This window comes from Falco peregrinus, chromosome 4 (genome assembly GCF_023634155.1).
Source record: "Falco peregrinus isolate bFalPer1 chromosome 4, bFalPer1.pri, whole genome shotgun sequence".
NCBI lineage: Eukaryota > Metazoa > Chordata > Aves > Falconiformes > Falconidae > Falco > Falco peregrinus.
In genome coordinates this window covers 49852615-49865217 of record NC_073724.1, presented here as the reverse complement: position 1 = coordinate 49865217, position 12603 = coordinate 49852615, and the positions used below count along the sequence as shown (strand labels likewise).

General features: G+C 36.5%; 1 protein-coding gene across 3 annotated transcripts in view; it reads right to left on the bottom strand.

The window, feature by feature from the left end:
* HERC2 (HECT and RLD domain containing E3 ubiquitin protein ligase 2) overlaps window positions 1-12603 on the bottom strand; it is a 113406-nt gene that overhangs the window by 81619 nt on the left and 19184 nt on the right. For all 3 annotated transcript variants that reach the window (XM_055801514.1, XM_055801517.1, XM_055801515.1), the window contains exons 4-5: window positions 12076-12213; window positions 1120-1339 (exon numbers count right to left, since the gene is read on the bottom strand). In XM_055801514.1, the coding sequence (XP_055657489.1) occupies window positions 1120-1339; window positions 12076-12213 (358 nt within the window). The remainder of the gene's footprint in view (window positions 1-1119; window positions 1340-12075; window positions 12214-12603) is intronic.

Genomic DNA, 12603 nt, shown 5'->3' with positions numbered 1-12603 from the left:
TCATCTCTCTATTCAAGTGTCAATGTTAGAAATCTCTCTGCAGCTTTGGTATTGGTGTACATAAGGAATACATATAGCTTGAACTTTTGTTAATACCCACTGCACTTGCATACATTTCTGTTTGCATTAAAAAAGTTAACAATCACATTAATTAAAGTAAGCTTTCCTTTGTACTTAACAACAGGAGATTCTCTACTGCTTCCTCTCAGAAAGACACCAACAATTTTATGTTCGTTTTAACCTCACATCAAAAGAAAGTGAACTACTTGTGATTTTTTCAAGACAGAAAAAATTTTAACCGGCATTTTTAGATATATGATACATTAAATATACCAGTGCTTTTTAATCAGAATTGAAAAAAAATTCAGAGAACAGACTATTCAGACAAAGGTATCATTGTAAGAACTCCAATCCCATAATAACTAGTCATGGTATCTACTAAACACCTCCTTTAATTTTTGAAGCTAGAGACAATCTAACATAAAAACTTCCCTGGCTCAATAGCTTGTTCTGTCAGACAGCAACCCTCTTCAACTATTGAACAACTTCTTTATCTCCTTATCTGACAGATTATTTTTTTTCTGGTTTTAGGTCAATAAGCTATCTAGACAGGGAAAGTAATCAGACAATTTCTTATTCAGTTAGTTCACTTGAATGTTCAATTACAACATTTCTCACCCAAGCTACAGAAAACTATGTTCAAATTATATGTATTTGTATTTTTAAACTTGTAATGTACCTTAACCGACCAAATATTGACAAAAGATATACTAATGTAACCTCCACCAGCATCATTTCTGAAATAGGCTCCTCCATACTTTCTAGCTGAGTAGAACAAAAGGAATACCTCAATAAAAGTATACTTACAGCTCAAAGAATAACATTTACAGCAGTGCATTACAATAAAAACTCACCAGTAAGAACAGAGACACTATAAGCAAGCATCAGCCAAGGAGGAAAACTACATAGCAGATAACACCATGTAAAACCATCTTAAGAAATAAGAAGAGCTTCTTTAGTGCTAATGTGTATGAGGAGGAAGAGATCCCATTAAGCTCTCACACACAGGTTGATTATGACTTTTCTAACGTATTAACTTACTCATGCGCGTGTCATTACCTTTTCTTATCCACAGCAGGCAGAGGAATACTACTGCTTTTCCACTTCACTTTGACATTCTCCTGAAGAACTGTTCTGTTCAATGCAATGAAATATCGTTCCAGGATAACTAGCCTCTGCTTTAGCCTCATAGCTGAAAGAGCTGTTGTAGCAGTTTGTGTAGTCAGAGTTTGCTGTTCCTTCACTAGTACCTGAAGGCATTCCTTCAATTCATTCACATCTGAGAATCAGACAAAGGTATCATTGTATGGGTGTTCATCTTTGCTATATACAGTATCAAGTAAAATCAAGGCAAACTGGAAACTGTCAACCAACCAGAAGCCTGAACCTCAAAACCCAGGGAAACTCCCCATTTCCTTACCTAATTTGCACATTTCTCATCCACAGTATTACATAATCACAATCATACTTTGCAGGTGTTTAGAAAAAGGTTATAATCAAAACTGGGTTTGTGTGAACACATCTGAACCTTCGTATTTCATGTGTGAAATTAAACCATCATAGGAAATATTCACACATTTTAACATAAAGTTAGATAGCAAATTCTTATCATCTGACCTCAGAGTCACAGTTTTCTTAAGCACCTGCAACAACCTTGCAAGTCCTCACAAGACTATGCTTTCATTTTGCACTAATGCACATTATCTTAAGTTTCTCAGAAGTTATAAAATTACTCTCAGAAGCTCCAGGAACACTGCCAAGAGCAGCTAAGCTTCTGAAACAAATAACATCAGAAATTTAAGATGCTTGCAAGTACTATCAGCAAATAGAAGATCTGACTTCTGTACCAACAACTAAAGAATTAATTCTTCACTAACCAGAAAAAGCAGTCAACACAGCCCAAAGTCCTAGTAATCTACTAACAGATGGTAACAAGTAGTTTAAAAAAAAAAAAAAATACAAAAAAACCCAACACACTCAACCATTTTAAAATAAAAATTTGGAAACTGCATTTTTACATTCTCTGTAGCTTTAATTCCTAGGACAAACAGCAAAGCAGTGCATTCTTAGAAGGGTTCTTTTCTGTCCCTTTATTAACAGTCCAATCACTCAGCCACCCCAGCCTGCTTTGCACTGCATTATTGTACTCGTCCCTAAGCCAACCACATTTGTTGCCTGGCTGCTTTGCAGAAGTACCTTTGTTTTAACTGATGCTGGACTAAGGGGTACGAAAAAAAGCCTATGTCTGCATGTATGTAATAGTGTTCATGAGAAGATGAACACAACCTAAAAAAACCCAAAACCAAACAACCCCAGAAAACCAATACTTTATTGCAACAGCTGCCTCCAAGCTATAGAAATGTAAACACATTTACAATAGTCTCTAGAGTTGAAAATTGTATCTAATGAGGCACAACCTTTTTTTTTTTTTTTTTGCGCAACTGTAAATATATGAAGTATTTCAAAGTTTTGTCCTCACTGCAACGCATCTTTAAGCGCCCAGGAGAGAATTCAAGGGGGCCTTCTCTGCCACCAGATCACATTGCACAGTCACTTACAGTTTGTCGTCAGCCTTCATCCCAGCCTGTTTTCAACATTGCTACTCACATTTCACCATTTCATAATGTGTTAAGATTCCTTTCCCTAAGGCAATTTACATCTTTCCACCTGACTATGAGGAACAACTTATTTTTTCAACAAGTAAGAATAGATTAAAAAGTGTTCCTTGCAGTCTAGACCTTAAAAAAAAAAAAATCAGACAAAAGCAATAGCAGTTAAACAAATTCATACCTTGACTCAAATAACACGAAATGTAACAAAACCACAAGAAGTATGACAAAAAATCCAGACTGTCCTTAACATTAGCCCTACAAAGAACTCTATAGCCACTTACATAAACAATGGCCAGGTTACATACATACAGCTACTCCAGATCACAATGTAAAGTAACACATGAATAAAACAGATGCCTGAAAGGCAGGTTTGATTGGTTTGGTTTGGCTTTATTATTATGACCATATAGAAGTTTACTTGGAAGGTTTAATGGATGACTATCAATACCCAGTCTGAAGCTCCAGTCTACCTCCAGGTTGATCCAACTAAAATTTTGTTTCATTAAAAACCGCAATTTTGAGGAAAAAAAAAATCTCAGATGCAAAATGTTAGCATTACTTAGAACACTAAACTAAAAACTTCCACCAAATATAAACTGTTTGTTCTGAGGCTGCTGCTGTTATTTTAGGTGTGCCTTAACCTTTATTTTGTAGGCAGAAATACAAAAAACCATATTGCTGCAAGCACATGGCTTCTGTGCTTCAGAGTATCATAACAGAACGTGGTCAATACTGACATGCCAGTTCCATGATCCATCTAAACAAACCATCAGAAGACACAAAAATCAGGGTTTTTCTTCCCTGCCTGAACACTAAAGCCCTAATCAACCTCTAAATACCACCAAGATATTATTTTTACAATGAAGTAAAAAATGACCATAGTCTCCACTTCACAAAGAGGCTTTTCTTAACATTGTTCTTTTTGGCAGCCGATTTCATTCTGCAGATTCATTCCCCACATTATTGTCTCATGTATCTACAGGAAAAGTAAAGTAACAGTCAGCAAAGAAAACCCAAGGCACTCTAATTAATGCATATGTTTGGGTAAGAGAAAGTCTCTGGTGCTACAGAAATCAAGTACTAGGTGCCAGACTCAGCAGAGTCTGTAACAGCTACAGCATTCACCGTTCCTTCCCTGGGGGGAGTTATCTAAATGTGGACACCCTCTAAAATTATTTCTGAGAGTTGGAGAATTAGATGAAGCAGCCCCCTCATTTCAAAATAACATGCTTATTAAACATATGTCATTGGGACTACTGGAAAGAAACCCTTAGGACAGGCAGAAGCTACCTACAATCTTCCAGCAATCACTTTATGAGGAACTTTCCCCAAAAGTCTACAGCTGCACATCTTTCAAACCACTTTCAATCAACTACAGTACTGTCATTATCAGCATCCCAGCCATTCTGATGCAATATGTGACAAACTACTGTATGAACTCTGAATGCATAGAAAACAGAATCCTATGGAAGCACATACAATGAACGCACATCAAGCACCAGTTTTAAAGCTGGCCATTGTATAAACACACAATACTGTGTCTCTGCAGAAAAAAAAAAGTTTCATAGCAGCACCTATACAATTAATTCCTAATGGGTCAGCAATACGAGGGGTAACCTGCAAGACACTCAACATCCTATGCAATGATCTGATAGGACAACTGGCTCATTTGAGAAAAAAAGTTAACATTACTGTTGGTTTTAAATGCCTCAAAGGTTCAATTCTGTTTTAATAGTTCACAGACTATGCAATGTTTCAGAAAACAAAACCTCACAATAGCACTTTCTAAAGTAAGAGACTGTAAGAGCAAGTTACTTTGCTTTCCCATCAATGAAGTCAACATCAACAAAAAAAGTCAAATTTAAACAACACAAGGCTAGAAGAGGAATCAATTAAAATCTTGTCTTCGCTTGTTAGGAAGAAAAGGGATCTGGAAAGAAAAAATCTGGAAAGAATTTAATTTTCAAGTGATTAGCCCTAAAAATCACGAAGTCTTATATTCAGAAACTAGTAATATGAAGAACTTTTAAGTTACAATACACTGTTTTCAAATACTTAAACACTGTATGGAAAAGTATTTTTTTCTAATCAAAAACATTATTTAGTCTCACCAAGATTCAAACCATATAAAAATAACCTGTATGAAGCATAAACCTGTTTTCCGGATTTAGCTGTAATAAAATTATTTTCTTTCCCCCTTCTCACCTTGCCTTCACAGTCTCAAGTGGCTACAATTTTAGAAAGGCTTTCTAAGGAAATTAAATAATTCCACTCTTAAATATTTTATCCATTTATACATTTATTTAGTATTTCCAGAATGCAAAATAAAAGTTCTCATGCAAAATGCAATAAAGGCTGGAACAGTTTAAAGCGGTCTTGTAACTCAGACATCTCAAAAACGAGCCAAGGACTGTCCTATTTTATTAAAAGCAACACTATTTTTAAGTGAGATGTATCTATACGCTTCCTCACTTTAAATCTTCTCTTATACTGTAAGTAAATTTATCTTTAAAAAAAATTCAGTTCAACTTCAGAAAGATTTAAATATATCTGGAATCAACCCAATGAAATTGATTTCAATAAACCCTCAAGTCTGAACACCACTTATTACCAATGAACTACATAGTCTGATGAGAGAATAGCTTATTAATAGTAACGATTCAAATTTCATCTGAAAAGGTTGCAGGGAACACTTTAAACAAAACTGTTCATATGCCACTACATCAGTCCTTGATGCTAACCACCCGTTGCAATGCTTTGCTTTGTCTGTTATTTTATGAAGGGTGGAGACACACTATTTACTAATCCATACCTACAATATCAAAGTTGAAGTCATACCATACAAGTTTAAATCCTCAAACTACCATTAGCAGAATACTTGTTAACTGACAACTATAGTAAGATATGATTCTGGCTGTGGTGGAGATAGGTAAGGGGCTTACCATCTTCTGTTAAAATTTATCACATCCCTCCCTCCCCTCAACAACTAACATAACTATGTATCTTCACTTCTTCATTCCTCCTGCCAGAAGTTCTCTGCATTAGAAGGAACAATAGCATTTGTGTTTAACCCCAACAATCAGAACTGAGAAGTTCCATGTTATTTAGGTATGCCAGCAAAACCGGGGTGGGGGGCAAACCAAGCAACTGAAGACAGTAGCTTCTTTAACCATTTCAGCCACAGCCAGAACACTAACTTGACATGAGCCTTAAGACAGGTAGCCAAAGGCATGTTTGCACCTGTTTTAGCAGCTAAAATAAATCATTTAACATATTAAATGGTTTCTTAATGCTTATTTCATTAGCTCTTGTATGGAACACCATGGGCTTGTAACTGGCATATTAAGGACCTTAAAAATGCCAATATCAAACAGAAAAGCTTCAAAGACTTTGGTTGAGTCACAAGCTTCAGTAAAGGCAAATATAGATGCTACGGTGTGGAGAGATTTCAGACCTAAAAAAATCAAAACACATTTCAAAGAGAATCTGGCAAGAATCTACTGTTATAATGAGCACACATTCCTGTAAGCAGCAGAACTAACGTGCTCTAATTTCCTAGAGATTTTTATATTTTGTCTCCTCCTTCCCCTTCCACTACACAGTATTTTCACTGGACAAAGAGCAGACAGAAGATGCACTTGGCTTGGCTTAACAGACCTCTAATGATGCCTATAAGCCATCACCACAGAATGAGTGGATGCAACATCTAAAAGGGAAAAACAAAAATGCAATCACAGACACATAATTTCCTTAAAAAAAACAAAGCTAAATATGTTCCCCAAATTATTTTATACTAACAAAGAATATAATTTCTACAGGGCATTTAGCTTCCTTCTGTCTGCTTCTGTATTCAGAAACTGACCATCAGCAGACCTCACCTCATTAGTATTCAGTAGGAGAAATAATGAATGGTTGCATGCACATTCAGAATGCATCTCGTTATGTGGCCGGGTGCTTAATTTTCAAAAGTTTTATATTCTGAGAAAAACTTGTTTAAATTGATGCTCAAATAGTCGTGCACATAACAGAATAGCAAGAACTAAGACTTGTGTGTGTAAAAATATACACACACACATGCACATACCCCTTAAGAACATAAACAGCAACCACATAAGATACTTAGAGCTGGACAACAGCTTTCAAGTTGGAGGGGGGGGTAGTGGGGTGAGGGATGTGTGTGTGGAAAGGAGACAAGTTAAAATCTCCTCCAAGAAGTAAAAAAGTAAAAGAAAAAAAAGATGGAGTTCTAAGAAATGTAAAACAGGAGGTCAGATTTCAACCTCTGACCAAACCATTCTTTTATCAGCATTTCTAAATGTAAATTTGAAAGCATTCATCAAGAAATTTTATTAAAGTAGAAAATGTCACTATAAAGGAGCTTAAAAAAGTTTCTCGAATGCCATGACTGCTTTTAACTACTTTTGTACCCAGTACAAATTTAATTTTAATCATGTAACTAAGAGCCCTTACAGGATGAAAGTTCTGCCTGTCTCCTCTCTCACAAAGCAAACACAGGAAGATTTGACTGCTGTTGGTAGCAACACATTCTCAACAGTATCTCACTGAACTCACATGGGTAATTTTAACCTGCCCCCTTCAGTATAGCCTCCAAAGCATTTCTTGGTGCAATCAGCCACACTAACAACATTGGAAAAATAAGATGCAGCACCGTCTGTAAACAAGCCCTCGTTCATACATGAGGAAACCGCAGACGTGCTACATCATGACACTGATTTACCAGCATAATAGATTAAGATTAATTCATAATATAAACCAGATCTGACTACACACAAAAATCATATTCCCACTTCAGCTGTGTATTGTTTATTCATTTAAGGATGTTTGCATTAAGATTATTTACTTAGTTGCCCTACATAGGAAACAGAACACTAACATTCCTCCTGAAACTTACAAGCATAAAGTAGCATTTTCTATTCAGACAGCAATGAAGGTGAATGTAAACTAACCTTGTCTGCCAGTATGAAATATCTAGTTATCTCAAACACACAAAATGAGATCAGATTACAGTGAATTTGAATCATATCTCTCTAAAAGTTAAGGGGATTTTTATACACATAGTTGTTGCACCAGTTGGGGTGTTTATTTTCTTCAAGAAATAAAAACTACCTTACCTCAAGTGGTATTAATAAATATATATTTATTAAAACCATACCCACAAAGGGAGCCGGCTCTACAATGTTAAGCCTTGAGAAAGATTTAGCCAGTGGTTTTTCCCTAAGACAAAAAACAAAAACTAAAAACAAAACCAAAACACAACAACAAAAAAAGAAACAGGATTCATCTTAAGGGAAAACTGCACTTTCAGATGGAAGTTGAAAATGCTCAAATCTTTCACGCTTTATAGCTATGAAGATACAGTGTATCAGAGACGTTTCTAAACACCCAATATTAACATACATTAAATGCTAGGGGTTAGAACTCTCAACACTGGTAGACACACATATGGAATGCATCCAGGAGCACAAATGAATAGCTGATACACACTTAGGAGCAACAAGTCCCACAGAAACCTGTATAAATTCCTCTGTTGTTCCATACATGCACAAATAGTATCAAAATGGAGACAACTGTTTAGTTCATTAGGTCTGTTGGTACTACTTAAGCAACGATGACAGCCAACTGCAAAAGTATGAAGGCAATTAAGTAAGGGAACAATGAAATGGTAGATGTACACTGATGAGCAAGGGAAACAAAATCCCAGGTTTCCCTGTTCAAAGGTCTCCAAAGGACCTTTTACTCAGGAATGAGATCTTGGCACTACAGCAGGACAGATCCAAGAAATTGGTCCACTGTAAATAGCAGCTGGAAAAACAGGGCATCGAGACAGAACTAAAACCAGAGATCATTATATCACTTCACAAAACCCACAGCTGAAGTGGTATATACAGTTCCCAACCCATCTTCCACAGCATAAAACAGGGGGAGAGTGGTGGGTAGGAACAAGAGAGGAAAGAGCTAAATGTTTAGTACACCTTCTGTACACAAAGAGATTTTATCATGAGATAAAATCCTCAGTGAGGAAAAAGTACAACCGGGGATGATTATGACAGAATCCTTAAAACACAAAAAACACACCCCACCAGCGCTGGGGAAGATAGGTAAGGAACAACCACTCACTGGTTCTTCCAAATGTAAGGACAACAGGGCATTAGGTGAAACCAACAGATGCGAACATCAAGTCAAGGACTAGGAGGAGATAATATTCATGTGATCAACAGTTGAATTACAAAGCTCCTTGCTACATGTAACTGTGGATGCTAAAAGTTCAGAATGTTCAAAAGGGACAAATAGAAAAAAAAAAATCAACGCCAAAGATCTTAAAGCCTACCAACTTATGCCATGCACACTCATGCTCCAGCAAAACAAAATGCGGAGGAATCCAAACACACCTTCTCATTCCTCCATACCACCACCTCCGGCTCAAAGTCTATAGGCTACAGATAATGTATAAATATAAGACCTAATCACTCACTTGGCTACTGCTATTTATGCTGTTGCTGTCAGGACACTGGACTAGACTGCCCTTTGGTTTGACTCAATACAGCCAATCTAAAGCATATCACAACCAAGAAAAAGCAGCCCAAAAAAACCTAAACACTGCTCTATTTTCTGTAGGTTTTGAACAACTACTTCCTCTTTTTTTCTCCCCATATGCAGGGCTGAACACCAAGACTTCTCTCCAAATCATGTAAGATGTTAAAAAACAAGTATTTTCTTAAAAAGAAAAGTGATGAAAGAAGTAAAACAAGATTTTTTAGGAAGAATCACAAGAACTGGTTAAAGAACACACAACCTGGTAGGAACAGAATAAGGAACATCCAGCAGGAATAGATGTTGTAAAGAAGCACTCGTGTCAAAACTGAGGCCTGAATAGTTCAACATTGCCATCAGTTAACAGACAAATATGAAATAGGTTAACACCAAGATGCAAGAGAGAAGGAAAAACACCTTAAAGTCAAATATTACCCATGTATTAATTAATCTTACAAATTTTTACAGCACTTGGTGTAAGAAGGCCACTCCAAAAACAACAAAAAAAAAAGGGATATGACCTCTTTGCCCTTTTCTGGCAGAGCAGTGATCTTGGCATATATTACAACTAGGGAAAGCATTTTGCTTCTCTGAACTTGTGCCAGGATGACAAAACAAGCACAGGGCTTGGGGGTACAAGCAGTACTGCTTCTCAACACACTTCATGAACAGATTTTTGTGTGTGCTGTCAAAATCTGAGCCCTCATGGGGAAAGGATGTCACAAGGCCCACTGACCTGAATTAGCCTGCTCAAGTTCAATAGCATGATCCTTCACATATCTTTACAAAATGAGATTATTTTAGAAGTGTTGTAATACACAGATACAAAGTGTCTAATGTCTAGATACCATTTTCATATTGTAAGATTGTAAATCATTAAATTCAGTAAAAATCATTCAGGGTATGGACCTGAAACACAGACTTCAAATGCCTCTTCAGTTCTTTTTGTAGAACTCCAAGCTCACATCTCCAAATTGTATCTTACTATGTTTTATATTCCTTTACAAGTATGTCTTTAATTCTTACTTGATCAAGAACAACGTATTTAAGAATCAATTCTCCTTTTCAAAAGTTCCTTCCTACTTTTGACAGGCAAATGTTCAAAGGTTCATTTGTTTATGGCTGACAAAAGAAAAGCTTAAAACAGTTTTCCTTATTTTATGAAACACTTATACAAAGTATTAAAATTCAAATGATTCTCTGTATTTTTTCAAAATTAATTACCAAGCTACAAAAGCTAGGATGGCTCAAAAGGCAACTGTTAGCTGTTATTTCCGACAAATACAAAACAAAGTTACCTACAATCATGAACAAAAGCCACCTGTAACACTTCTATAAACGAACTGCAAGTGTGTTTGTAATATTGTTTAAGGATTTGTATGTCACATCTAAGTGATGCAAACTTAGAGCACAAATAGTAACAGAGACCAAGGAATACAAATTTATTAAAGTCTTTAAGTTATTTCTAGAATAAGTATCTGTATGTGTATCAATAAACCATACTATATGTAAGCACTAAAAGTAAATACAAGACAGCAAGTTATTTCTTTCTGAAAACTCCAAACACATGCATCCCTTCTTTTCTAAACAATGTTTTTACCAAATTTTAAGAAATACTTGTAGGGTGAGCTTAAAGGCCAGTTCTTGTCCCAAACACCTTGGTCAGTTGGGAGAAGTTTGGTAAGATACTTGGCATTTAGACTACCATTTTGTAAAACAGTTTTATTTCATTCCTCAGCAACAAACACTAAATAAAAATATAAACCAAAAATAATGTGACCTTCAGCTTACATCACTTCAACATATTCAATTCTCACTCCCCCTTCCAATGTAGTGGCAATTCTTTTCATTCCTCCTACACTGCAAAATTCTGTCTCACTACTAGAGTGACAGCAAGTCCATCTGTCCTCCTGTCCTTAAGAAAAGGGAGCAAGCTGGCTGGCACAGAGCAGAGGACAGCAGACTGGCAGCTGACCTGTGGCTCAACAGAAGCAAATAGCTTCTCAAGCAAACAGGGCTACACAAGATGCAGATTCTGGCACTGAAGAGACGATACTTCTCCTAGGGATCTTCAAGTGCTTCTGCATGAGAGGAAAGGAAAAGGGGCACAACAGATGTCTCCAAAGCTGTAAATGCCAACATCTGAATCAGGCAAAATCATGCCCCAGAACTGTAAAACAAACCACTGAAGTGAAGCTGCCTCTGATCTGCTATTTTTAAACATAGACAATTTTAGACAATGAATTGCTGCTCTGCAGTAATAAACAGTCTCAGCTTCAACATCAAAATCAGTATTTTACAGAGCCATACATGAAGATGTGAACACACAAACCATTTTACCACTGCCATCATAGGTGAGATTACTGCCAGCAAAGGTCAGGACAAGACAGTTAACTGAACTAACGATTTTGAATCAATCATGGGAGGAAGGTCAAACTTATCAACCAGACCATGAAATCAGAAGAAAAATCACCTATTAAACCTTTATTGCCTGCAGAAGATTCAGGCTTCAGAAACTAAGCCATTTCTTTTTAGCATCTGCAACCAAAAAAATAATATTCTGAAGGCATTATAACATTTCACTGCATTTGTCCCAAGTCAGTTTATCATTCCTTCCAGCAGCATGAAAGGTGAAAACTGACTCTTCATGAGTCTAATCAAATCTGAACTTAATTACAGTAAATGTTTAACTTCCACCACAGTTAATCACTTATCCAACTTACTCCACTAACCTAACAGATGCATCTGTCAGCATACACATTTGATCCAATTACTTCCTGATGCTACAGAAGTAGTGATCAATGTAGAATATGTAATGATTCAGTAAGAATATCCAAAACAGTTGTAATACCTGGTTGTTTGCCCCACACCCAACTCTCAACAATTGATTTGGCCCTGTAAGTGGGCAGCGGAGTCTCCTCTTCATCTTTCTTTTCTTTGTCATTTTGCTCTTCTTTCTTTGATGCAGTTTGGCATTCAGTGCTATCATCTGAAGAAACAAAGCGGGGGGGGGAGGGTAGAAAAAGAGACCAGTTAAGCTATTTTCCCCTTTAATTCAGTTATTAGAAATGTAAAGGTGAAGTGCCCAGCCCACAAGTTTGCAGAAATATTGTTTATCATTAAGGGGGAGGGGAGGCCAAGCAGGGGAAGAAGTAGCATTTTACCATGTTAACTGCCACAGGTGCTAGGTCTCACGTTACATTTCATAAGACTGTGACCTTAGAATCCAGAAATCACTGCTGTAACCTCCTACTGAGGATGAACATTTAATATCAATACCATATGTAAGACTTACAAAGGATTTGCAACACACGGTATCACAAACAATGCACTTTCAAGTCAGATTTTGCTCCCAACTATCCACATTTCTGTAGTATTA